Genomic DNA, 27,717 nt, shown 5'->3' on the forward strand with positions numbered 1-27,717 from the left:
ATGTTTTTGCTTTCAAAATTCTTCTCTAACCGAGCTTTCGTATGTTCGCATCTGTGTCCGATTTCATTGCCCGAAGTAAATTCTCGGGATGACTAAACCATGCATTTCGAAGTATCGTTGGACCTATGATTGATTTAGTATTTGAATCCATAGATGTAGAAAATGACATAAGTTTCCATAAATGGTTAGCTCCTTGTGTGCACGATGAATCACTTTATTATAGAACCATACAGAAGAATAAATATTCATTATGTAGGAAACCATAATCTTGAGCTCTGTTAACGGATTTTCCGTTCCGATGTAAAGGCGCAAAATTCTACTAACAGTTGTCATCCATCTCGCCTGATGTAGATTTCCTTGGTTCTCGTTTGAAGTTTTTTTCAGCTTGTTTTAAATGTTCATTTCCACGTCTTTTTTGCTCTTTCATTCCACTTCAAAAGCCGTTTTGATACACTTTTATCTATTCCTCCTATAATAATTTCCATTATTTGTTCTTAGATCAAGAAGAAATGACACTTTTAACTTTGGCACTCGTCTTTCTTTTTCACATTTACAGTGAATCAGTGGATCAGCACACTTACACCAAACAATATCAAATAAGGTTTCTCTGGCAAATTTTTGAAATTGCACTATTTTAGCATTACATGTAAGGTTAAATTTTTTCACTGATTTTAGGAGCTGACGAACTTTCTCGTGATATTGAAGAATTAAGGCAACAATTCGCTGTTGATTTAAAGTAGCTTTTCCACATATAGGTAACTTCTTCCAAATTTAAATTATTTTAGAAGCAACTATGTAAGTAATGTCCCTGGCTGGCGGATCTTTTCTAGAACCTTAATTATTCTTTGTTTCCCTTTTCCCACAGGAATTGTTTTAGCACATTTCTATTGTAGGCAATTGAACACAATTAAATTCCTCTGGAGACTCAATAACATCGTGAATAATATTTTCGTGTTCTCTGACCGTAATCGAGTCGTATTTTCCAATTCCTTGTTGATACAAGCAAAACAATTGCACACTCACAAAGATATATGGAGAAAACCACAGGCTTGTAGACAATAGGATCAAGCAAGAAAACAGTATCACGCGTCAACGCTACCAAACTAGCAAAAGCACAACACTCAAATGTGATAATTCATCTCAAGCTGATTGTTATGTCTGAGCAAGGGAACTCCATTTGTTTGCATAATTGTGTTGCAGGGGAGGTAGGTACCGCACACGAACATTATAAATTGATCGATTTCCCCCCCCCAAGTCAAAGCGATGGTGGCAGCTGATAAACAAGGGCTAACGATTTTAAATTTCTTTTCTCATTATATTTGAACTACTTGGAAAACAATTATTACTAAGGGTAATACTGTATAAAGTAATAAATATTTCACTTATTTATTATTATTATTATTATTATTATTATTATTATTATTATTATTATTATTATTATTATTATTATTATTATTATTATTATAGAATTTCAAGCCAATGGCGGCACCTCCAAAAATTGAAGTATCGATTGAAATTTTTTCTATATTACATTAAACAAATTTGGCCAAAAATGGCCACTAAAAGTAACAAGATTTCGGAAAAAACTTTTTTAAATACATTCTAATGCATATTCCTCTTATTGAAGACAAAAGGAGAACGGAAAGTGTAGCTTATTGTCCTACCCATATCAGACAGTAAGCTGCTGGCCCTACGTAGCGCTTCCCTCCAAAAATGACTCTCATCGTTGAATACAACATACCTTAATTTTGCCTCGTCACTGCAGTTTCTCCCAATACCACCGAAGATTTTATCGGCTATGGGGTGTCAAGGGTAACTATTATAGATAAACGCAGGAACCTAGACCTAATTTCAACAACTGTTTTGTTAATGTTCACGCGTTCACATTTATAGACAATATGCCTCTAATTAAACTGACGGTCGTCCCCCTTTTAATTAGGTTCAGGTGCTTCTGGGTGCGTTGCGGTCGCACATCTATTGTGGAACTTTTTTGTATCTCATCTTGTACACTACTGATGGATCACTGGCATGACAAGTCTCACGTGAGCGGCAATTTTGCTTAAGTACAATTCGCCCACTAGTAGCTTCATTATATGGCTTGGCTACTAGTCATTTGGACAATATGTGTTCGCTGGCAATATTCTTGTATTTCAAACTCATAGTGTGATCCCCACAAACTATGCTGGTCGTGTTGTCCAAGGAGCTTCAACCAACTAACAGAATACCCTTTACATGCATTATGATGATCCTACTCTCTGCGGGAGCTGATATATTGGGTTTTCAAACTAAGTTGAGGATGCTCTCCGCAAGATTCCTTCACTTTTGTCTGCTAAAAATTATTCCGTCATCACGTACTTTCATTTAATAATGTCCCTACGGCGACTAGACCATGAACTCTGTTTTGGAGCTAAATATTATTTAAAAGAAATTAGGTTTCATGGATGACAATACAGTTCTGGAGTGGGTAAGGAGACAGGAAACAAACTTCTTATTTCACCAAGTATCTTTTGGAAATTCGTTTCTAAAAGTGGGGGAATTAGGACAATCTCAAGAGACACCGTTGTAGTGGGATTCTAACTCGCAATCCTTGGCTAAGAAAGGAAAGTGTACTAGCTTACACCGTAAATTTTAACAAAGAGGGAGAATTGGCAGGGTCGAGATAAAAATTGTTGAAACATTGAAATAAAGAAAAAGAAAATTACAAGAAGTGCATAATTTACTGTACAACATATGTTGTACATTAAACAAGACCTACCTAGAATGAAAGTAATTTAAATCAGAAATATTAAGAAAGTTTTAATGGCAAGTTTCCGTATTAGTAAAAACATTCACTCATTTTTTATTTTAACTAACTTTTATTACAAGTATAATACTGCACTCACACCAAAGCTAATCAATCGTTTCATCACTTTCTTATGGCTCAAATTAATGTTTAGCGGGATTTTTCAAGGTATTTTTGTTCTATATAACAATTATGTCTATATAACATTTAGGTATATAGAATTTTATGTCAAAATTTGATGAAGTACAAATCCAAACTTCGATGGCCAATAATTCGGGAACTAAGTTCACCTGAGGACGTACTTTCCATGTGATATTGATTTTTAAAAAGCGAAATCAAGAAATGAAATCTTTTAGTTTAACGTCCTGCGATTATGAATTTTAGGCTAAGGGAGACGACGGAAGCAAATGAATGATGGCGGAAGAATTGGTGGAATGAGAAAGTGAGAGAAAACGGTAGTACTGCAAGAAAACCCATGGACGCGATATTGTCCACCACAAACTTACCTAGCTGGAGATCGAGCCAGGGATCCCACATGCCAGAAGTAAGCGCTCTACCTCTGAGCCACCGTGTCCTCAAAAGCGAAATCAAATCAATGTACTGCTTAAGGAGGGGAATATATGTCAGGAAAACTTAATGGCTGCGTCATAAATAGGTTTCCTTTGCTATTAATAGTAAGCTTGTTTAAGCCTTCCCCACTGGTCTAGTGGGTAGCGTATGTGCCTTTGTTACACATAGTCTCTGGTTCGATTTTCAGTGGGAAAGCCTTGAAATTTGAATGCATTACAGTGATTCGGATTCTATCTTAAACGTAGTCCAGGTTCCATTTAGAGAGAAGATGCTGAGAAGGGACGCCAAACTACAACAAAACAAAACCAAGTAAATTTGTTTACGGAAGGGTCTTCATTTATTCAATGAATGGATTAGAGTTTAGCGTCCCTTTCTCTTTAGCGTGGCTATATCAGACGGGAATTTACAGCTTAACATGGAATCAGAACTACATGAGCTCCCGCCGGGAATCGAACTCTGGTTTGCCGCGTCGAAAACACAAGACGGTTCTTCACTCAACATCCCTTCTGTATACACAGCAAACAACTTGATAATGAAAGAAGGAAATTTACAAAATAAGACACATAATATCTATAAACCTTATTAAATTCAAAGGTTGTAAGTGTAAGTGCTCTGTTTATGACATCTCAGTTGTCTGTCACTAAAATACGCACAATATGAAAGATCTTGAAAAAAACATTTCAAAGACAAGTGGGTTACTAGATTTTCTGAACAAGACTGTACCTTACTTTTAAAATCTTTGAATTAAGGCATAGAATCTACATGTAGCTATGCTTTTGATGTACACAAAAGTTATTAGACCCACCTTCATATTTAGGAAAATGTTTACACACAACCTGTACCAGTCTTCTCGCATCTCTGTGTGGTAGCTTTCCTCCGACATCTACTGGCAGAATATTTTGTGGAATAAATTCATACAACGTATTGTAGTTACTACCATGTAAGTGTATCTGCAAAGACAATTATTCCAAAGCATTATTTTGAAAAGAAAATTGTTTTCTGTTTATATATAGAGTCCATAAAATATGTATATATACGGTACTTTAGCGAAAGAAAACTCTACATTGTAAATTAGTACTGAACTTAGTTATACATCACAAGTGTATTACATAATTAATTAATAAAGCATAACACGAGATTCCTGCATCTGTACATTGACTGAAGCTCTTAAGGTGCTCTAGGTAGTCGCCGTTAGCTGCAAGACACATTTCACAATGGTCAGCAGTTGCTTGAGCAAGCTTTGTCAATGTATTCGCGAGAATTTTTGCACACATGTATCACGAATCTCAAACTTGTCACCGTCTTGTAATTGTCACGAATGTAGGAGGTTCAGTTTCAAACTCATACTTTCACTGATCTTGAATTTCAGTGACATTTCAAAACCTGGAATACCACTTTAAAATGGATATCTGTTCCTCAAATGTCAACTATGCACCGGTCATTTTGTTTCACTATCGAGTATCGTACATCACATGTCACATGTTACATCCATGAGAGTGCCGACATATGTTAACTATCTAAATATTGTAATGATAATTCAATTGAATTCAATTCAATTGAGAATTAACATAATCTGTAAGGAAAGTCTTGCAATATTCTGATACACGATACCTGCATTTATTACAATACAACGAAAGCAGATTAACACTCAAAGTATACGAGTTGGACTGTCTGAATCCATTTTCGCATCAGCTTCTCAATTCCAAGTCGATACCACGTCTTGTATTTAGAGACAAACCAGTCAGTCACTGCTGTTTCAACCTTCTGCTGGTTGCTGAAGCATCGTGATTTCAGGAAGTGCACCATGGATCGAAATGATAGTAATCCGAAGTGGTAAAGCCTATATCCCGGGAGTGGTATTAGCTTGATGTCATCAAGTTTGTGCACTTTTTGTTGAATTTCTTGAGCCAAGTATTATTTTGTGTATTTCTGTTGCATTAAGACGAGTTTTCGGTTCAGCAAGGAGGATATTTTATCGTAGTGCAAAAAACATCTGGTTCAACTGTTCGAAATAAAGGCCAGCACTGACGAACTCGAAGTGAATTATCCCTCGTAGTTCCACTGTATACATAGCATGATTTTACGTTGTTTTACGATTGATTCTAGAAGTTTGCTCTAGTTCTACTACTATTTTTGCACATTTGTATTTCGGTAAAGCACCCATATTTTGTCGCATCTCGCGATCCGTTTCAGGAAGTGCACATCACATGGATTTTGTAGCTGTTATAGGCATATATCTACTCTTCTCTTGGACTAAGCTGGAGTCAACCCATGTGGCACAATGTGACAGCTCCTGATGTCTTTCTAGTTTGTAACGATGGCGCACTACAGTGGAATGAGACATGCCGAGTTGATTTGACAATTGTCGTGTGCTGGCGGATGGTACTTCCTCAACGGCGTGTCGTGTGATGTCAGAATCTGATACCCTGGAGCGGCTGACCGATCTGATATTCGACATATCTAAACCTGCACCAAAGGACATCTCCAGTGACTCCCTACTTTCTTGACTGATGAGCACCAGGGTCGATATGAGTATGTACACAACCGGTAGGCTCTGTAGGTCACGAATACGCTGGTTTCGATGTCACAAAGTGAAGCATGTTTGAACAGGAGTCGAAAAACTGATCGATGGTTCCGACAGTGTTGTTGTCACTTCTCGGGTCACCGTGGGCCACTAGAGAGACTTCCAGTGAAGAATTTTGGTCCTATCCTCATCTCCTGACTCTGCTGCTTAATTCTATGTCGCACATTATTCATGAAACCATATAGATCCAGCAGGATCCTCACAAGAAGTGACGAGAATCGGCCCAGAAGCACGGATTGTTTACTTGTAGGGGCACGTATCTCCGGTGACAGATGGGACCCTTGGGCAAAGTGGGTATGGGGAGAACGTGCAGACACGCCAGTTTCCTAATATACAAACTTTGATATCGCATTTGAAGTTGTTCCATTTCCAGAGCCCAAAACAACCAGACATTTCTGATCACTCTCGGCTATTTCGACCCATGCGTCAGCTAAGCTTGGCTTCTGTGTCAGGGAACAAATTGAACTATGTCTCTCCCACGGACATCACAACTAAGCCCAAGAATTTGTTCCAACTGGAACCGAACTAAGTTCAGCTGATACATTGGTCGAAATACCCGAGAGTGATTAGCAGTGCCTGGCCGTTTTGAGCTCTGGCACTGGGACAATTTCAAAGATGACATCGGGGATTGCATATTCAGAAATTTGCGTCTTTTCTCATTTTTCTCATACCCAAAATGCCCGAGGGGCTCGTCGGTCACCGGAGGTACGCGCCCCCACAAGCAAACAATCCGTGCTTCTGGGCTGGTTCTCGTCACTTCTGAGAATCCTGCTGGATCTCTGTGGTTCGAAGGGTAGTCAGTGGCATTGAATTACGCATCAGCGTCAGGAGATGTGAGTAGACTCATGGAGCTCCATCGAAAGCCTCTCTAATAGCGCGCGGTGACCCGAGAAGTGACTACAATATTGTCGGAACTGTCGATCGGTTTTTCGACTCCTGTTCGAACACACCTCACTTTGTGACAGCGAAACCAGCGTGACCTACAGAGACTATCGGTTGTCTACATATCATATCGAACCTGGTACTCACCGGTCAAGAAAGTAGGGAGTAGAAAGTAGGTCAAGAAAGTAGGGAATTTGTTCCAACTGGAACCGAACTAAGTTCAGCTGATACATTGGTCGAAATACCCGAGAGTGATCAGCAGTGCCTGGCCGTTTTGAGCTCTGGCACTGGGACAATTTCAAAGATGACATCGGGGATTGCATATTCAGAAATTAGCGTCTTTTCTCAATTTTCTCATACCCACAATGCCCGAGGGGCTCGTCGGTCACCGGAGGTACGCGCCCCCACAAGCAAACAATCCGTGCTTCTGGGCTGGTTCTCGTCACTTCTTCTGAGAATCCTGCTGGATCTCTGTGGTTCGAAGGGTAGTCAGTGGCATTGAATTACGCATCAGCGTCAGGAGATGTGAGTAGACTCATGGAGCTCCATCGAAAGCCTCTCTAATAGCGCGCGGTGACCCGAGAAGTGACTACAATATTGTCGGAACTGTCGATCGGTTTTTCGACTCCTGTTCGAACACACCTCACTTTGTGACAGCGAAACCAGCGTGACCTACAGAGACTATCGGTTGTCTACATATCATATCGAACCTGGTACTCACCGGTCAAGAAAGTAGGGAGTCAACAATGCATTGGGTTCAGATGCCCACTCTGTAACCAATGAGTTGTTTTGTTGTGGTTTACTGTGCCTTCACCGCTCGCACGACAAATGTTTTGGGATGTTGCCGCAGTGTTATGGCCGAGTTCGAACTCAAGCAGTAACAGCTCACGGTCAGTCGTTTTTAAGCACTCATCGTCACTGCCACTAAACCTGACTAAAGATAATGACGGAGAGGCGACCTCCTTCTTAAATAGTCCGCTTGCCATACTAGCTCTTTGGCTAGTTTGACCTTGTGCTTACGGTCGACCACGGTGCATACACGCACCTTTTTTCTTTTTCCTTTTCTTGCGTTGTGTAATTATTGCGGAACTTATAATTAACCCTTATATATTATTGTGTATACAGTCTTTTTACGAATTCTGTAATAATAAAGTACACTATATTTATAAATCCAAGGCGAAGTTTGATGCCGCAATTTTGTTCTCAAAAATAAGGGGGTAATTTTGCCTTAGTGACATATGATGTGCAGTTTTTCACTACTGAACAGAATCACGAGCTTCCATTAAACTTTACTTCTTTTCGCCAACCGCTTTAGTCTTGGACGTTCGCAGACGCAGCGGACCCTACAAGTGAGGAAGACTAAGGAAGGTCTGTATCTGATTTGATTCTTAGTGTAGTTTTACAGTTAAGTTCTAAAAGATACCCAGTATATGATTAATTCGGAGTCATCTTGTATTTATAAATATATGGTAATAAAAACGCAGCTATAGCGTTGAGAACAATTCAACTTAGGTACATATTAAAACAAAAGTTTGGATCAGAGAATATACTATTTTAGAATTTTACCGTTAATATCAGTTATAAATAATAGTCATCAGTTGGTCATTTTTTAACCAGTTAGTCAGTTGGTAATTTTTTAACCAGTTTTCAAACAAGACAAACTAACATTAAACTCCTATATGAAAAAAGAAAGAGAAAATCTGAAGTATGTCCAGGTAGAATTCGGTGTTTTATTTTTTATTATCAATTTTTTTAGTTAACGTCCCACGATTATCTACCAAAGCTAGTGGAGACGGTATTTATCATATAAATATATGAAAGAAATAAAAGTATTACGTTTAGTATTGTGTTCAACTGTGAAAGAAAACATGAGCAAATTTTGATTTCATTATATAGTCATTACTTATTACTTAGAAAGGCTTACACTCCTTATTTGATAGCATGGAGTTGGGAAAAATAAAAAGAATTTTGACGAGAGTTCCGTTCCAGTGCAAAATGGAAAATACATGTAAAGTTAAGGATATAGAAACTAGAAAAAGTTTTGAGTAAAGACAAGCGACGCTCGCCTGATTAGTCAAAACCATATTCGCCAAAAAGAGAAAGCAGTATAAGATATTAATGAATGTGGATCACGTATTGAACCGTTACCGCCATAGTACTTTTAATAAAGTAATGCGATTACTTTGACTAATATTTATTCTATAGCCAATCATGAAAGGAATGTGATTAAGATGTGTGCTGGAAAGTTCGCAGGGGTTAAAGGACCATGAAACATCCCAAAACATATGCAGATCCCAGATAATGTGAATAATGTGCGAAACAGAACTATGAATCATCTCATTAAACCAATAAGACGTTTATCCCAAAAGATTGATTACTGAACGCGACCCTGTGGATGCATGTCACACTATGACTTGAACATGGGTTCGTACCATATAACCGTACTTCGTGAATTTAACACAACTAATTATCCACAGCGTCTGAATTTAAGTGAGTGACTATTCATGAAAATCACTGAAAGTAGATTTGAAATGAGGCTTCATTTTATGAGCAATGACTCATGATTCCATTGGAGTATTTGCAATTCTTTAGTCTACAATCAATCCGTATCACTTCAAAGAGCATTCTTGCGCGAATGAAAGCGTCTCACAGTGGTCCGAATAGCGAAAAAGGTGGACAAAAGTCATTTTGCGAAATGCAAGTTACAGACTCAAAAGAGTTGTAACAGTTATCTTCGAGAATCAGTTCATAAGAATTACATGGTATTGACTGAATTATCTCTTAGTGCCGGTAACTGCAGACGTCCCAAAATGGCGGAAGTTTCGTTGCAGGAAATTAGCAAATGAGTGGATTGAGTTTGAGAAATTATTTTCCAAGCAATCATGATAATGAAGGGCCATATTGCAATTATTATACACAGGGTATAGTGTTGTGTACGTAATACAGTTAAAATGAACAATGTGTATTGCATCACAGTAGTTATTTTAAATGCACATATTAGTACTCGTGTGTATGGGAGTACTACAGACTACTTATAAGGTTTTAAAAAAATGTATACACATGTATACAACGAAATTTAAACATGGATAACAGAGGATAGTTGTCAATATGCTATGTAAGTTTAATTGTCTACTTCCGTCTATTACAGGAAATATGACCTTGGAATCATGCCACTCAAAGTGGCTGGATGGGGTGGCGAGACGAGCAGGAGATAAGCACGTAAAACAATTGTGTTTATTTGAGAGTGGAATCACACGGGGTGAGACGGAAACGACAGAGCCACAAAATTTATCCCATTTGGAGTTCGAACACTTCATCCTCCATGCACACATTCGATCTTTTGAGTTTATTTTTCATATCTTCCATAGATCAGATTTTCAGAAATGGAAAGTGAGTGCAAAAGATGGAACCCGTTAAATGTTCGAAAGCAGGAAACAAATTATCCAAGTTCGGAAGTATACAAGGCCTCAGTCTGAATATACCCAAGAAAGGTTATGAAACTACCAAATGATGGTAATAAAGCCCACAGGTTCTTTGCAGCATCTCAAACAGCTTCAGAGATAACGGGGATACCTCGCGTTTCGGAACTATCTTGACAACAATTTCCTGTGGACATGACATACATATTGCAAAAGCCAACACGTACTGCATCGAAACTGCTCTGTTATTTGTGCGATTATACCCATAGTACTACATGCCACCCACCGTGCACAAAGTTCTTATTCACGATTCAGTAATTGTGCGGGCAGGTCTTTTACCAATTGGGGACATTTCAGAGGAGGCCCTTGAATCTAGACACAGATAACATAACGCTCGAATAAACATCAAGAGTAACCAGTAATTCGGATCTTTCAAAGGCTGATTTGAGTTCGGATCCAGTAATTTCCACCTTGGAAGGACTCCCAAAGAAGAAAACTCAGAAACAGCCTCAGAATGTGACTGCTCTACTGAAAATAACCACATAAGATGACGAATCTGCAACTACTGCGTCTGAAGATGAATTAGGCCTGTAACCAGGACGTTTATTGCGAGTGCTTATTAGCATAATCAACTACTTGTACTTTTGCTCCGCTATACTGGATTCTCTATTTTTAATTTTACACATAATATGAAATTCGTACGTGCCTCATACCGATTTCAGCTCCGTAACCTCCATTTTATAGATTCTTCCGCCATATTGGATCCGCCATTAAGAAGTTTAAAATTTATTATCATTGTCATTTATCATTATTTGTAATTTGTAACCGTACAAACCCCTCTGTACCCAATTTGAGATCCATAATATGAATTTATCATTTTTGGTCCGCCATATTGGATCCGCCATTTTGAATTTTTCATTTTTGATATCAAATTCGTAATCACCAACCTTGAAAACCATCATATACACAGTTTCAGAACAATTCAAGAACTCCTTCCTATTTTGTCCGCCTTTTTCGCTATTCGGACCACTGTGCGTCTGGTGTGCTGTGTCTGCATCTGCACCATGCATAATTGCCTCATTTTGTTTCATCAAACGATGATCGCTACACGATAACATTTCGAATATTTTGAACCGTTCTTAATAAGTTGATTGGTAGTTTCAACAGAATGGGACAATGGACTAACGCCGGTATAATACTGGACCACACGTATCAATATTTCTTCGATCCATACCTATACCGAATGAGGCCACACTTTCCCCCAGATTACAGGGTTATGTGATTATTTTTCGTGAGGGAGTCCTTGTGACACAATGAACCATATAAATCTTCATACCTACAGCAGAAAACTTGTGTGGTCATTGACACTATCATACCTACAGGTCTTTCACAATCTGTTGACTCTGGCCCAAAAGTGCCAAGAAATGACTGGCAGTTACTTTCAACATTATTTACCATCAGGTGTGTTAGTGAAAACGTTTATTAGTCTCCAAAGTGCAGTCCAAGCTGTGGCCATTTCAGTTTGCCTCATTCTGCACCCTTATTATATCATATTCCCCAAATTATAATGTCAATATTTAATTAATATATTTTCATTCTGAATAAACTATAAAGTTTGTTTATTTTGAGTTTCGTTCCGTATATTCGTAACGTATATATTGAGCCAGAGAGCATGTGAGACGCACAGTTTAAGGTGGATTCAAACCATGGACACTCTTACCGGAAATCAAACTCGTTAAGGATGAATTCTACAGTATTGGAAGTTTATTAAAAGTTTCGTGTGTTTTCATTGTTTGGAAAGAGATTAAGATTCTATGTAGAGCAATATTAATTTTGTTTTTCACCAATAGACTTAAAAACTTTAGAAGGCTAAATGTAATAACTACCAGTATTTTGTAGACGTTGTTTTCTGCGATATCTTGACAGAATGAATATGAATATCACATTAATACAAACTACTTACTCTGTTCCGTAGTTTCGTTGGCAAGAATGGTTTGATAATATTATATCCTAACTTGAAGAGAGCTGATTCATTTACTATGTGGATTTCCTTCATTCTGGTTGGAAAATGTACCTAAATTTCAAATAAAATAAACAGGAAATTAGTAGAATCTGTTCAGGCTACAATTTCAAAATTTTATATATAAACATAATGAAAATGCAGTGTTGTAGAAATGAAATGTTGTGTAAAGTTATATAAGAAACATATTAATTCGAAATTTAGTTATTTCTTTCCTGAATAAGATTTTTTAAAAAAGAACTAATAGGAAATATTTTGGACGAACTGGGCTACTAGAAAATTAAGTATCCTATGATAATATTCAAAAACGCAAATGGGTGAACTTGTGGGAAATCAAACCTCGAAACCTTTCCATGCTGCCAATCTAGTAGTGTTTTGTCATAGCGACTATTACATTTGTGTTTTCCTATTTGTTCCACAAGCCTCGACTAGCTTATTAGTACGATTATTATTTTTGAATTTATTATATCTATCTTCATGTTTTTTATTTGTTAGAGAAAATCTATAACCGTATACACAGGATAGAGAAAAGTTCTAACAGGGCTTGCAGAAATAGACATATTTATTTGTTAGTCTTAAAATCAGGAAGGGAAAGACATAGAATAAACAATGCACGCACTTATAAACTTATGATACTTCAAACTATTATTTTGCAGCTACACAGAGCTGAAAACATTGTGTCCCTCTGTCAATGGTAGGACGCCTAATATCATGAGAATACACGGCCATAAGTCAGCTAAGTCATCACTTAGCTTTGGTGTCCAATTTGGATCACAGGGGATTAGCCCAGTGGTTAAGTTTATAGTTGTCATCCAGTGCCATTCGTCGATACGATAAACTCTGATAAATGATTCCAGAACCATGTTTTAATTGGTTTCGCTTTTTGTTCACGAGAAGAAGGAAGAACAGCAACACATTACAGTATTAGGATATCATTACGATTGCGCAATTTCTGTTTTCAAATCTGAACAGAATTAATACAAAAACAATTAATCTATCCTTTAGTGAGAGAACCATAGCCGTTTTCTCACATTGTTGGGTTGGGACTTCTGTGAGACCTGTTGAGAAGTTCACATTATGTATCTAACACGTAACCATCTGCAAAGATTTACTCAAAACATCAATAGATTAGCCCAGTTGAAGGTTATTTACTGAAGCGATGCAAAACGTTTCCCGGGTTTCTTTATGTTTCACCAATTCATCTCTTTTAGTACCTTCAGACGCTAATAACGAGACATTCTCCAGTTGTGAAACGGCGTGTATCTGTTACTGTTTGCAACACACAGGAAAAAAATTATCTTAAGAAAAAACACCTGAAATATACGTGAGAACATAGAAGAAAACGACATGGCTTTAACTATAGCATTGGAATTGGCAGACCTCTGTCAGCAAGATACAAACCACAGCACTGCAATAGACTGGCCTCTACCAGGAAACACAATCATTTATCATACCAATTATATAAGAGGATCAATATTCGTCAATCTATAACTTTTTACTTCAGTTCCGTTGGTCTGGAAATATCTGGATCATATAGGATGCACATAGTCACTAACCATATCCACATAATCACTGGCAGTATTGTGTACTGTGAGAGTAATCACATGACCCATACAATATCAGAATATTGCAGCCCACTGCATCACAAAGCGACTGCCATATTTCACGATAGGGAGGAGACAAGAATACGAGCTTCTTTGGGTATCTCCACACACAAACATACTCTTGTTAGAAATATAATGAAAGAGACCTCATCGGACATTGTGTTTTTTTTTTTTTTTTTTTGTCATTGCGGTCCACTTTACATATTCATAGCGCCATTCTCTGCGTGCTGAAGCGTAGTTGGCAGTGATCGACAATTTGGACATTACAACCAGACAGCGGATATTATGCAGAGTATTGTCTTAAAACTGAGTGAGTAACATTTGTGAATGCGATAATCTATCTATAGTGATGAGCTAGGTCCAAATTAAAAAAAAAATTAATGACGACTTGTTCTGACAAGGGACATCACCCAATTGTCCGGCCCCGATTTCAATGACATTTTTATTGCTGATAGAGGACATGTATTCATTACTTGTGATGACAGAAATTTTTGCCATGGTGCATGTTTTCTATTTTTTAATAATTTTTAAAGGTTGTGATGTGGTTAATAGAGATTACTGCAGAAGTCCCTTACTACCCTTTGTAAAAGAAGTGTTAATGAAAGAACAACCATGTAGATACGTATAGGGCCTAGGGGGAAGTCGTATGGTATGTATGACCTTGACGGCAGCCATCTTAAAATCCGCCATTTTGAATTAAGGTCAAATTTTTTAAATGGGAATAGGGTAATATGATACATAATTTCGGGCTAGAATTTAATCAGGAAGACAATGGTGAAGTTAGTTTTAAGATGCGCTCATTTGGTGAAAAGTTACAGGCATATTTATTGTTTATACTTACTATGTGCGTAAGTCCCTTACCTCCGCTTCTAACACGCGTATTAATGATAATAAGTGGATAAAGGTTTCGGTAATACATATTATGCCTAGAGGGAAGTGATACGATAAGGGTATCATTGACGGCATCCATCTTGAAATCCGCCATTTTGAATTAAAGTGAAGTTTTGAAAACTGAAAACCATAGCATGTGGCACCAAATTTTAATAGTAAATTTCCCCCAAAAGCCAATGGTATGCTTATTTTTGTTCTATAGTTAACCAGTATGAATTTATGACTCTTCTAATGTGCACGAAACGTCCATAATTCGATCTTTCAAACTGGCAACACTTCTAATTTTCACAGCATGTTTTAATATTCCAACTGGCACTTTGCAATTGTTTCCATGGCTTATGTTTTCTAAATTTATTACATTTTTTTTAAGAGTTGCGATTTGTCAGTTCATGAATAGTGTTGAGATAAGCATCCAGCAATCTTTCTGAATTTTGAAGACTTGCCATGTAATTATTAATTTCATAGACAATGTAATTATTTATTTTCTATACCTGCCCTTCAAAAACTCGTTTACTGACATGAATCATCACAGAACGAAAGAACTCCAACTTTGCATTCAGGTAATACCGGAGACGTAGCTTGTAATGGATAGTAGATGAGACGAGAAATCAATTGAAAATTCACTTCAAAAAAGGAAACGAAATATGATTGTTGTGTAAATCAATGGTCTTTTGTTTTGTTTTAAATTTATTTGTTTATTGTATATTTATTTATTTATTTATTTATTTTCTATGGCAATATTTTAGCTAGTCAGACAAAAAATTCATTGGTTTTCTAGCGATTGTTTTCGATGGTTCATGTTTGTAAGATTTATAATCAGTATTGATCGGGAACTCGATTAAGTTACGCCTCTTTATAAACAAGTTACCTGTTTTCATATTTTGTTCACGGTACAAACAGTGTGTTGGGAACAGTCATATTATGTCTCTTTGATATTTTCTATCATTGCTGCTGTTCCTTTAAAGTTGTAAAGTTGTATTTATTTTTTAAAAAAATGTTTGTCGTTTGCGCAACATGTAGGCTACATTTCATGATAATTTTGAGTTCGTGTTACACCAATTTCTTATAATTTCATTTGTATTTCTTTACATGACATAGGTCCATAGCTTCCTTATGTACTCTGGGTTAAAATAAATAATTACACTGCCTAGGAAATTAATAATTACATGGCAAGTCTTCAAAATTCAGAAAGATTGCTGGATGCTCATCCCAACACTATTCATGAACTGACAAATCGCAACTCTTAAAAAAATGTAATAAATTTAGAAAACATAAGCCATGGAAACAATTGCAAAGTGCCAGTTGGAATATTAAAACATGCTGTGAAAATTAGAAGTGTTGCCAGTTTGAAAGATCGAATTATGGACGTTTCGTGCACATTAGAAGAGTCATAAATTCATACTGGTTAACTATAGAACAAAAATAAGCATACCATTGGCTTTTGGGGGAAATTTACTATTAAAATTTGGTGCCACATGCTATGGTTTTCAGTTTTCAAAACTTCACTTTAATTCAAAATGGCGGATTTCAAGATGGATTCCGTCAATGGTACCCTTATCGTATCACTTCCCTCTAGGCATAATATGTATTACCGAAACCTTTATCCACTTATCATTAATACGCGTGTTAGAAGCGGAGGTAAGGGACTTACGCACATAGTAAGTATAAACAATAAATATGCCTGTAACTTTTCACCAAATGAGCGCATCTTAAAACTAACTTCACCATTGTCTTCCTGATTAAATTCTAGCCCGAAATTATGTATCATATTACCCTATTCCCATTTAAAAAATTTGACCTTAATTCAAAATGGCGGATTTTAAGATGGCTGCCGTCAAGGTCATACATACCATACGACTTCCCCCTAGGCCCTATACGTATCTACATGGTTGTTCTTTCATTAACACTTCTTTTACAAAGGGTAATAAGGGACTTCTGCAGTAATCTCTATTAACCACATCACAACCTTTAAAAATTATTAAAAAATAGAAAACATGCACCATGGCAAAAATTTCTGTCATCACAAGTAATGAATACATGTCCTCTATCAGCAATAAAAATGTCATTGAAATCGGAGCCGGACAATTGGGTGATATCCCTTGTGAGGAGGAGAGGAAGGTTACGGAACGCCATTGATTTTGAACTCGCTTAAATGGGTTTCGTAAGGAAAAAGCTTGAAGGCATGGGCGGCAAAGAAAATTTTCTAGGGGGCATCTCCCTGGTTGCTATATTACGTACACATATCGTAAGCCAGGGGGGCGGGACCCCTGCCCCCTTCAGGCGCCCATGACTAAAAGTTATACATATTTCAAATACTTTCCAATAATCTCACGTGCTACTGAGAAAGTAAGGGCTCAGTTAGTATATGATACAAGTTTAGGCATATCTGATAGTATTATAGAACATCGAAATTCAGAGGTAACATCAGCTTCACGTGTTTTTCAAATCAAGTCTTATCCATGGCCTCAATAGCACCTGACACATTTCATATTTTAGGCCACACACTAAATGTCTTTCTATGAAAGACGTTGGAGACTTCTCCGAAAATAAGAATACTAGTTATCTCACTGTTATTGGACCGCAAGGTTATATTCCTAAGAAATATTGTGCTCCGACATTAATTTTTGAGAATTAGTGTGCTGCGGCTCCCAAAACTGAGAGACACTTGTGGAAAACAATAAGGAAAAAACAAATATTTTGTCTGAGTTTGAAGATTTACATTCAACACTGTAAAGCATGCACGAACTACAAGTACTCTGAAATTAGGCTACTTAATGATTATTCTGATTTCTCGAACTTACCATAAATCCATCAATAGCTCTTTTTACAGAGTTTGGTGTCAAATAAAACATTTGTCTCAGAAAGATCCCTTCAATATCGAAAATTAATACTACTCCATTGATTTGTGTAGTCGGTTCGTTGATACCCATTTCTATTAATAACGCCGTAGCCGTGTATCCGTCATCTAAAGAAAGAGTGTCTGGATTCCAGGCACCTGTAAATGAGAGAATGAAAATTTATTGTTTATTTATATCTTAAATATATTTACATACAAGTAATGCTCGTGAGTAATAGTTTATATCACACGCTAAAACTCACACACATGCTCGACGAAAATTCAATTTAAAATATACTAGCAGCGTTCACCCCGCTTCGCTGCGGTCACCCCGGAACGCAATAAACTTTGTTACTTAGATAATTTTTACTTTTTCGCTTTCAAGTGATATGATAAAAACCATAGAAGATTGCACTAATGTTAACATTATATCGCCTGTCATTTATGTTAACCCGCCCCGCTTCGCTGCGGTCACCCCAACCCGCCCCGCTTCGCTGCGGTCATCCCGGAACGCAATAAACTTTGTTACTTAGATAATTTTTACTTTTTCGCTTTCAAGTGATTTATAGCGCCTGTCAGTTATGTTAACCCGCCGAGTCACAGGGTCATGCGGGTTGCATATAAATACGTTTATTTTTATACCTATGATGAACTAATAACAAAGGATTTGTACGTATGAACACCTGATTGGTCAATTATCTCAAGACACTGCTAATTGAAAATTAAAGTGATATGATAAAAACCATCTAGGGTCCAAATCCTAACAACCCCCCAAAAATGAAAGAAATCGGTGCAGCCGTATTAGCGTGATGAGCGGACAAAGGATTTTTTGTACGTATTGACACCTGATTGGTCAATTATCTCAAGACACTGGTAATTGAAAATTAAAGTGATATGATAAAAACCATCTAGGGTCCAAATCCTAACAACCCCCCAAAAATGAAAGAAATCGGTTCAGCCGTATTAGCGTGATGAGCGGACAAAGGATTTTGTGCGTTCTCTTTTATATATATAGATAATAAAACAGAAGTATTATACGACATTATAACCAACGGATCTCCTTTCTGAGCTACGATCGGCCAGAAACACATGTGGATGTAAGATACCATCAGTTAATAACAACATAACTTGATCCATTACAAGTACTGCTACAGAGCAAGTGAAAGGTGTTTTTTTTTTTTTTTTTTTTAATATTCAAATTTACCGAGGTTAGCGGTTAGAATTCTGTGCTTGTATTCAAGAGATCTCAAGTTCAATTGATAATCGGCCATTCTCATTACCGTTTATTCAGATATTTCGTCAGTTCCCTTAATCGGGATAGATTCTGGCATTTGAAGTGAAACTTGTTGCACAATCTTGTTGGTAACATTTCTTAATTCACCCTCTATTAACTGATTGTATTTACAAATAGTGATAATTGCTTACTTTTCAGAAAAAAGGCCTGTCATTAGTCTACGAAGTATATACCACACCACATTGCACCACTTTTATTATACAATGAGACTTTCCTGTGGCTCATATGCATATGTGTTGAGAGTTTAGGTATCTGATCAGACGAACCTTTGTTTCTTCTGTAAACAAACAAAAATCGAGCACGTTTATCGTGGTGTGTCGGAAGCAATTCTCGAACACATGACTCACAGTAAGCGCCTGGTTTTGATTCCTTTACAACTTCCTGATACGTGAAATATGGGAGAAATCCCACGGTCACTGCTTGCAATTAAAGTTATTTTCTTGCGCTTATAGCACTTCATGTGACTATCCAAACTTAAGATACAGTTGGCAATTCTTGATGTCAATCTTGGCTCTATTCGTGAACACAAAAAAATGCTATGGAAAAGCACGCAGCTATGCAAATGGGACAATATATTGACGTGAAATGCTGTTTGAACGTTTGCTGCACATGACTTGTTCCTGACGATTGTTTCTAACTGTTTAAGTAGAATATGGAAACGTTGCAGGTATTAGATTCAGTGAACAACAAGTGGGACCAAGTGATTCATAGATGTCCTCAATGCCCAAAACCGTCTAAAAATGTACACGGAGTTATCAATAAAGAATGGGGCAATTGGAATAGCATTGGTTTATGATTTGCTAGATGATGTGCTACTAAAGTTTCGAGCACGTATTAATGCAGCACAGGCAAACCCGGAATTAAGTTCTCGAGATTAGCTTGCGTGCCATTAACAGTGAGAAACCATGTTTATGTTGCTACATGAATTCTTTTATATTCAATTTTTGGGAAAATAAATTTCCAGATGCAATAAATTATCGTCCATTTCCGAATTTATGTTGAGTATCATGACCTACTTTAGGTACTTACTACTGATGTGAAATATTTTCGTGACCTGTGATATATATATATATATATCTGAACTTTCAAAGGAAGTAAATTCATTATGAAAAGAACATTTTTTGATGTTCGGATTCTAGGATGCTTTAAACTAAATTTGGTACCTACAACCAATACAACTTAACAACTATAAATATTAGTTGATGAACCATAATATACAGCACTCAAGGGACGAAATTCTTTTTTTCTTTTTTTATTATTGATGTTTCTGTTTTTTTAAGTTAATAGTTTTTACCAACGCTTTACTAAAGTTTAGATATTAACTAGAATTTGTGTTAGAATAGAAATAATATAATGATTAGACTCTAATATTTACTATGGAAAGAGTTGGTTACTTAAGTGAATATAGAACCTTGTAAATGATCAACAAAATTACATGATCAACCAAATTACATTTGAGATATGAAGATAATTCAAATTAGTATGTCATTGACTACTCTTAGTAGTAAACAATAAAATGGAATGAATGTGTAAAACTTGTTTTAAACACTATTAATAGTTTATTGCCAATTACAAGATTTCTTCACACATTATGCAAGACTGAGCGTAAAGCACACACATTACACTTGGCTCGGAAAATCCTGAGTATAGTACACATCATCGTACATTCAGAAATCAGAAATCATTATCCGATACATTATTGATTTAATCCTTGTGGTGCTAAATACATCTAAACAATGTAGATGTCCTGCACTAGCCACTAACAAAAATGCCATTAATATTGGAATCTGAGAATGTGAAAAACAAGAATTGTACACAACTGTCTTTTTTTCACATACCACTAACATGTACCAATTTTGCAAATGACAGTAACTTCGTAGAAGAACTGCGCTTTATGGCTAACACGGTTTCAGTGTTACGATTCAGTAACCCTAGTTTGTCAATTGTCATATAAACAAAGCGTACTGACAGGAACAGTGAATCAGAATAACACTAACCAATAATGAATCTACTCCATGCATGATATCAGCAAGTAGAAATCTAACCTGAAATTACTACGTATTTTTAAGTAGAATATCATTACTCTATTATATTTGTATAACTATAGTATCGTAGAAAGAAGGCTATAATAAAAAGAACCTAAGCATGTAAGAAACTAAACAAGCTGAAATAACTAATGTCACATTTAGTGCATAAATGAAAATTTCAACTGATTGACCTATTTCGAATGATTAACCATATACGTAATTTACCGTTCAAAACAGTTAATACCATAGGCAGCCTTTATAAAACAGTAATACTATTATTTGAAAGTCACTATTGTCTTCAGTATAATGGACAGTGCTCATTTTATAAAAGTATTCTTCCATTATCTGTACAAAGTGACCAGAATTTATCTTCAGCGAAACACAAATTTGATATTACTTTCAAAATATCATAATGGTATATCAATAGAAACATTTCTTAGGTTACTTAACCACTTGTTAACAAGCGTTGATTTATTGTATAGGGACTTAATTTTGTATAAACTTAAGTCAATAGATTTTCATATTGCCTTTTATTAGGAATATTTAAAACTCAAATGAATGGCATTCTTACATTATCAAAGCAAAAATCCATATGTAATGTAAATTGTTGTATTAAGCATAACACAAAACTCTTAGTAAAACCGGTTTGACCAACAAACTACTTTTACAGATTATGTATTATAAAACGAAATGAAATCTTGAAGTTTTACGTGCCACGGTTATGCCGTCTAGGCTAAAGGAGACGATGATGATGAGAAATGAATGAAAGGGTGGAATGAAGAAAGTGGGAGAAAACGGGAGAACGCCGAGAAAACCCACGCACACAGTGTTTGTCCACCACAAAGTTCACTTGGTGCGAGCTGGGATGAAACCAGGGACCCCATGCACCAGAGGTGAACGCTCTACCACTGAGCTACCGCAGCCTGAATTTTGTATTATGCATTATTATTACATTGTTAATGATTTTGTGAACCATTCGTGTTAGCTTTTTCCTTAAAATAAAAATCACGTAAAAGCAAACAGGTAAAATTGAATAAAACCACACAAAAACCTAACGTAATTGACCAATAGCACGAAAAGAAGGGAAATCAAAATATACTACTACGTAGTAGACTAGTCAATTTTTCAGAAAGGAGACAAATTGAAGATTGTAACAGCTTTTTGGGGGAATTAGGTGAAACTATTTTTAAAAAGACTATTGACATATTTGCATGTAGAAAAAAGGGGTTGCCAAATTTTCTGACATGTAGGGACGCTTTTACAGTGTTGCCAACCATTAGTGTTTATTATGAAGGGAATATTTAATTACTGTTCTATTACTAATTTAATTACTATTTAATTACTAATTAACAGTAACGTTTATATCATTTCATAATACCAATTTTCATGCTCAAGAGCTGGTTATATAGCAGTAGTTGGCAACACTGATATTTTCAAAATCACACATTAAAAAAATTGGCAACCATGATTTTTTTTATTCACAACACTTAATTCCTTGAAGTAGCATAGGTTGCTTCAAATTCCGCTTAAAAGCCGTAAGGTGTCTCTTTCTATGAGATATTGACTAGTCTATAGTGACTAATTGTTTTACAGTGTTCATGCAACTTAGAAACAAGTGAACCGACTAAGAAGTTATAAAGGACCATATATGGTAACTGGAATAGGAACTATTACAGTACTGCTAAATCCAAATCAAAACAGTACTGCTAAATGACTTAATTATAATAGAGCCCAATTTCCTCTCTCTTCGACTTTCCCCCCTTACAAGGAAAAACCTGAAACATCTTCAACTAAACTTTACTATTCACCACGAAATAGTTTTTTCTATGTAGTAACAACTTACAGTCTATCATTTGCTTTCTGCTCAGTACTTTAACATTAGTTGTTATTATCACTTTGATTACTTTTCTGTCACTATTGTACGTAATTGATAATTTGGCCAGATACATAAAGATAATCCAAAATAGTATTGCCACTCTAAATTAAATGTTGTGAAAAGCAACAAAAAGAAGAAAGATTCGAAACATTTTAGACATTATTGGTACGTTATTGAAAATCACATAATCCCTGCTCACATTTTTCAAGACATTCAATGTAAGTCACGCATTACACTAGAAAAAATGAAATGAAATCTTTGAGTTTTACGTCCCACGGTTATGCCGGTTAGGCTAAAGGAGACGGTGATAATGAGAGATGAGTGAAATGGTGGAATGAAGAAAGTGGGAGGAAACGGGAGTACCCCGAGAAAACCCACGAGCACGGTGTGTGTCCACCACAAAGTTCACTTGGCGGGGGCTGGGATCGAACCCGGGACCCCAAGCACCAGAGGTGAACGCTCTACCACTGAGCCACCGCGCCCCCCCCCCGCATTACACTAGAGCATCCATAGTACATATATTATACAGAGAAACCCCTTCGACAAATGTTGTCCACACTTCGAACCCAGTTACATAACATTGCCTAATACATTTCATACTACATCTTTTTAGTCTTAAATCAGTTCAAAAGTATACAGATTGCCTATACTCTCTATTAACAAAAACGTAGCTTACTTTGAAATTTAGTAATGATAAATAACGATTATGCCACCATTTTCTTCTTTTCACAATATGGATACATTTTAAAAGTAATTCGTACAAGACTCACGTTCCCTTAATTTCCTTTCCTTTCACACCTAATGGTGCATTTACATTTTAGATTTGTCATATTTTCTGTCCGATTTCTGAGATAATAATATCATAATATAAATCTTAGGCATAAATGTATCATGCGATTCTACTCACATATAGAGTCAAATAATCGAATAGACAAGTATTTTCCTTGATTCTATTTTAATATTCAAATGTAAGACAGGACTACTCTTCTCTTTACTAATACGGGTATATTATATACTATAGCAGCTCATATGTTATAATTATTTACTTAAAAAATAAACAGAACTGTTAAATAAAAAAAAAAAACTTTTGGAATTCACAACTAATATTGATCCAAGCTACGAATAGGTAACTTCAAGATATTGAAGATATTCCAACATATTAAAGAGGAAGTTTCTGAAGATTTTCTCATAACTAAATTATCAGAATAGGAATTAATGTTACTCAATAATATGTAATGATTTATTGTGAAGACAATGACTCCTTACATGCAGTTTGTAGCATTCTTCACTTACCTGATTTAATGTATATAATTCTCCTTCCATGTTGATCTCTATACGGTAGAGTAATGACAATGAAGTCCATAATGGTCTTAGCAACTTTATCCATGTGAATTTCAGAATATAATTTCCAGTGTTTCTCCATGTGATTGTGGAAGTCTTTCATCTGTAATATGTACCATTTGAAATTAGTATAGTTCGTATTTCAATATGATAAGATTGAACCGTACTGTCATAGTATTTTTGTCACACACTTTCCTGTATTATTTATTATAAAACATAACGCTCTTTATTCATCAAACATACATCTTATTTTATTTCTTGTAGACATCAAAACGTGAGCTTCAGGATATTATGTTTGCTAGTAACCTTCCCTCCTAACCAGAGTTGAGGATATGAAATTTGGACGTTTTGCTTTCGGTGGTTTTATGATTATTTAATTATATATGAATAAATCATAAAGATTCTTTGATTCTCCTATCATCATGTTGGATACACAAAGCTGTCATAGAGAATACAGAGATTTAAATATTATTTTAAATTATAGAGAAGTACGAAACACAGGGTGTTCCGGAAATAAACAGACACATTTCGCATACGTGATTAGGACCTCAATACAGGAAAACAAACGTATCTGTGGCTTTGATCATAAACACTTAATTACGGACGTGAGGCCAATTTAAGGTAATTAGTGGAGATTGTAGTTGGGTGACTATACTAAATAAAATAATCAACAAATGCATACGTGTTCAGGACCTCAGAACAAGAAAAATATTTGTCTGCAACTTTGGTTGGAAACATCTAATTAGGGGAAGGAGCTAATTTAAGCTACTACCTACCATCAACTCCATTAAATTTGTTAGTTGTATTGAAAGCCTGGCCACTTGTGCGAAGTTTATCAGTTTATTCAAGGAACACCCTGTGTATTTTGAAACTAAAACCAACAGAAAATAATAATACCGTAGAATTTAATTTATGTCTGTATCATGTGAAACTTACAAGGGAAGAGCGCGATGTCACTCAGAGATAACAGCACCAAATTTGGTGTAGAAGTAGGTAATGGGAATAGAAAAGAACGTGTGGAAGCATTCGTTTAGCAGGCGTTCGGAATCAGAAATAACGGGCCTTACAATTCAGGAGAAGTATGGCCTGTCAATGAGATATTGATGGGACGAAGCCTTTGTTCGCTGTTGTGACCAATGCAGTTGAAGAAGTAAAATAAAGTAGAATGAAAACAAAAAAGATAAGCTGAACAGAAAATGCGCTAATGTCCACCCTCAGTCTCACTAGGCGAATGCCGGGATGCTAAATCATCGACTGCCCTTGCCATTACTCACCTTATCTTTATAAAAAGTTTTTTTTTTTTAAAGAAAAGCAGTCTTATCTGTTTCAGACTGAATGTGTGTTGGTTTCTTAAGCATGTTCATTTTTTTAATACAGTTCCTAGTGCTATGTGTGCCTGCTATATATTTTTAATGCTTCTGTTAACAACTGTTTGATTACATCAAAAAACAGTATATAACTTACTGTACGGTCTATTAAGGTTAACTACGGTATTTTCAAATCTTATTGAGACCAATTTGGAAGCTAACCTTACGAACATGGCATATGTGTAGAACAGTGAAGATGTTCTGTTTCATGTGTGCTCGGCAACAGAAGTGAAATACTCATGTTTAGTTTGTTTTCACACTATTAAAGCGCACTGTCTGTTAAACATGCGTGAATTATACAAGGTATTTGGAGTCTTGAACGCAGTTGTTACAGCTGTTTCTGTCCAATATGTTTTGCTGCTTTCTAGTGGTGAATAGACCAAATTCAAATATTTCCTTTATCCTTTGCGTAATCATAGTTATGGTTATGAACAATCTTGTATGTATTCAAACGGTTATTTCTGTTATGCCCGTCTACAATCGTTCCCATTTTAAACATCACTAATCCCGAAATATATATTTAAATTCGCCTCACAAACACACAATAGTTTAATTTTGGTGGGTGCCACGTCGTCGGTGTCACATATCCGTACAAATGAAATCAGTTAATATTGAAGGGTTTAAACATTTAATTCTTGCATACTGACAGCATCTTATAGTGTGAAGAAATACAGCAACTTCATTTCAGCCCCACCGTGTGCGTATGTTCCCTCGGGGTTCTCCCGTTTCCTCCCACTTTCTTCATTTCACCATTTCATTCATTACTCATCATCACCGTCTCCTTTAGCCTAACCGGCAAAATCGTGGGACGTAAGACTCAAAGATTTCATTTTTCATTTCAACTCCTTTCCTGGAAAACTTCTGGAGACGCCCATGATTAATTTCTGTGGATATTTTCTGTATATATTTTTTCATATAATTTTATTAATCTAACTAGGATGCATACCCAATTGATAACTGCAAAGACAGGGCAGTTGATAGATTTAGTATCCCGGCATTCGTCTGGTGGGACTGAGAGCGGACGTTGGCGCATTTTCTGTTCATCTCATCTTTTCTGTTTTCATTCTACTGTATTTAACTTCTTCAGCATTGGCCACAACAGCGAGCAAAGGCTCCATCTTATCAATATCTGATTGACAGGCCATACTTCTTCAGAACTGTAGGGTCCATTATTTTTGATTCGGAAAGCCTGCGAAACGATGCTTCCACGCGTTCTTTTCTATTCCCATTACCTACTCCCACACCAAGTTCGGTGCAACTATCTCTGAGTGACATCGCGTCCTTTCCTCGTTAGTATATAAATATAACGTATACATTTTATAATAGGCCGATTGAAAGTCTGGATACAGTCTTCTAACGTAAGTTAGAAATAACAACAGGGATTGGGATGAAATCTGCTCTATTGATATTGAGGCTGAGGCCTGAGGCTTTACCCAAGACGTTATATGACCATCCTGGTGCTTATCTTGAAACCCTCCATCTTGAACAGAACTGAAAATTTTCAAATGAAAAGAAGGTCTTGTGATAGCTATGTCATTTGGGGCTAGAAGGCAACACAATACATAATCAATATATGCTTTTATCAACTTTATAATTATAAGAGTGATTGATTTTGAGTTTGACGTAACGTTCAGCACCGAGGCTATATGAGACATGGATCTACTGATTAACGGGGAATCCCAACATGAGATCCCGCTGGAAATCGAACCCGGATTTCCTACGCCAAAGGCGCGTACGCGAATCGCTTAGCCACGAAGAAACTCTCGTATAAGATTGATTCAATCTCAATGTGGGGGATCAGCAAATTACTGTATGCACGAATAAGCTCGATGTATTCTACAAGGTGGTATTTCCATTTCGCGTGCTCTTTTCTAAGAACGTCAGGATCTTTGCTGGCACAGGCGTGTGTTATGTACTACTGCATTAATCCTGTTGAGTTCGACCTGACATATACTGGATCTTACGTCTCCACACAGGTAAAAGATTAGGGGCTCGAGTTCTGGGGTTCATAGTGGTTGCTTCACTGGCCCGTGACTGGCGATTCGATGGCGAGAAGACTGTTCGTTCAACCGTAAACGGACCTGGACTTTATAGTGCGGAGACACACTGTCATGCTGAAAATACAATCTTCTGGATTCAGAAGTGAGGGAAATATCTCGTGTAATAAATTCCGATATCGATGAACATTAGCAAGGAACACACAATGTGCATACTTTATATTTCG

The 27,717-nt window shown here is 36.4% G+C and overlaps 1 protein-coding gene across 3 annotated transcripts in view; it reads right to left on the reverse strand.

Moving 5' to 3' along the window:
* Window positions 1-27,717, reverse strand: part of LOC145693314 (clavesin-1-like) — a 283,708-nt gene that overhangs the window by 11,883 nt on the left and 244,108 nt on the right. For all 3 annotated transcript variants that reach the window (XM_081769190.1, XM_081769189.1, XM_081769188.1), the window contains 4 exons: window positions 24,079-24,229; window positions 17,554-17,747; window positions 12,201-12,311; window positions 4,158-4,302 (listed from right to left, as the gene is read on the reverse strand). In XM_081769190.1, the coding sequence (XP_081625316.1) occupies window positions 4,158-4,302; window positions 12,201-12,311; window positions 17,554-17,747; window positions 24,079-24,229 (601 nt within the window). The remainder of the gene's footprint in view (window positions 1-4,157; window positions 4,303-12,200; window positions 12,312-17,553; window positions 17,748-24,078; window positions 24,230-27,717) is intronic.

The sequence above is a fragment of the Thermobia domestica genome, chromosome 8 (assembly GCF_964235325.1).
Source record: "Thermobia domestica chromosome 8, izTheDome1.hap1.1, whole genome shotgun sequence".
NCBI lineage: Eukaryota > Metazoa > Arthropoda > Insecta > Zygentoma > Lepismatidae > Thermobia > Thermobia domestica.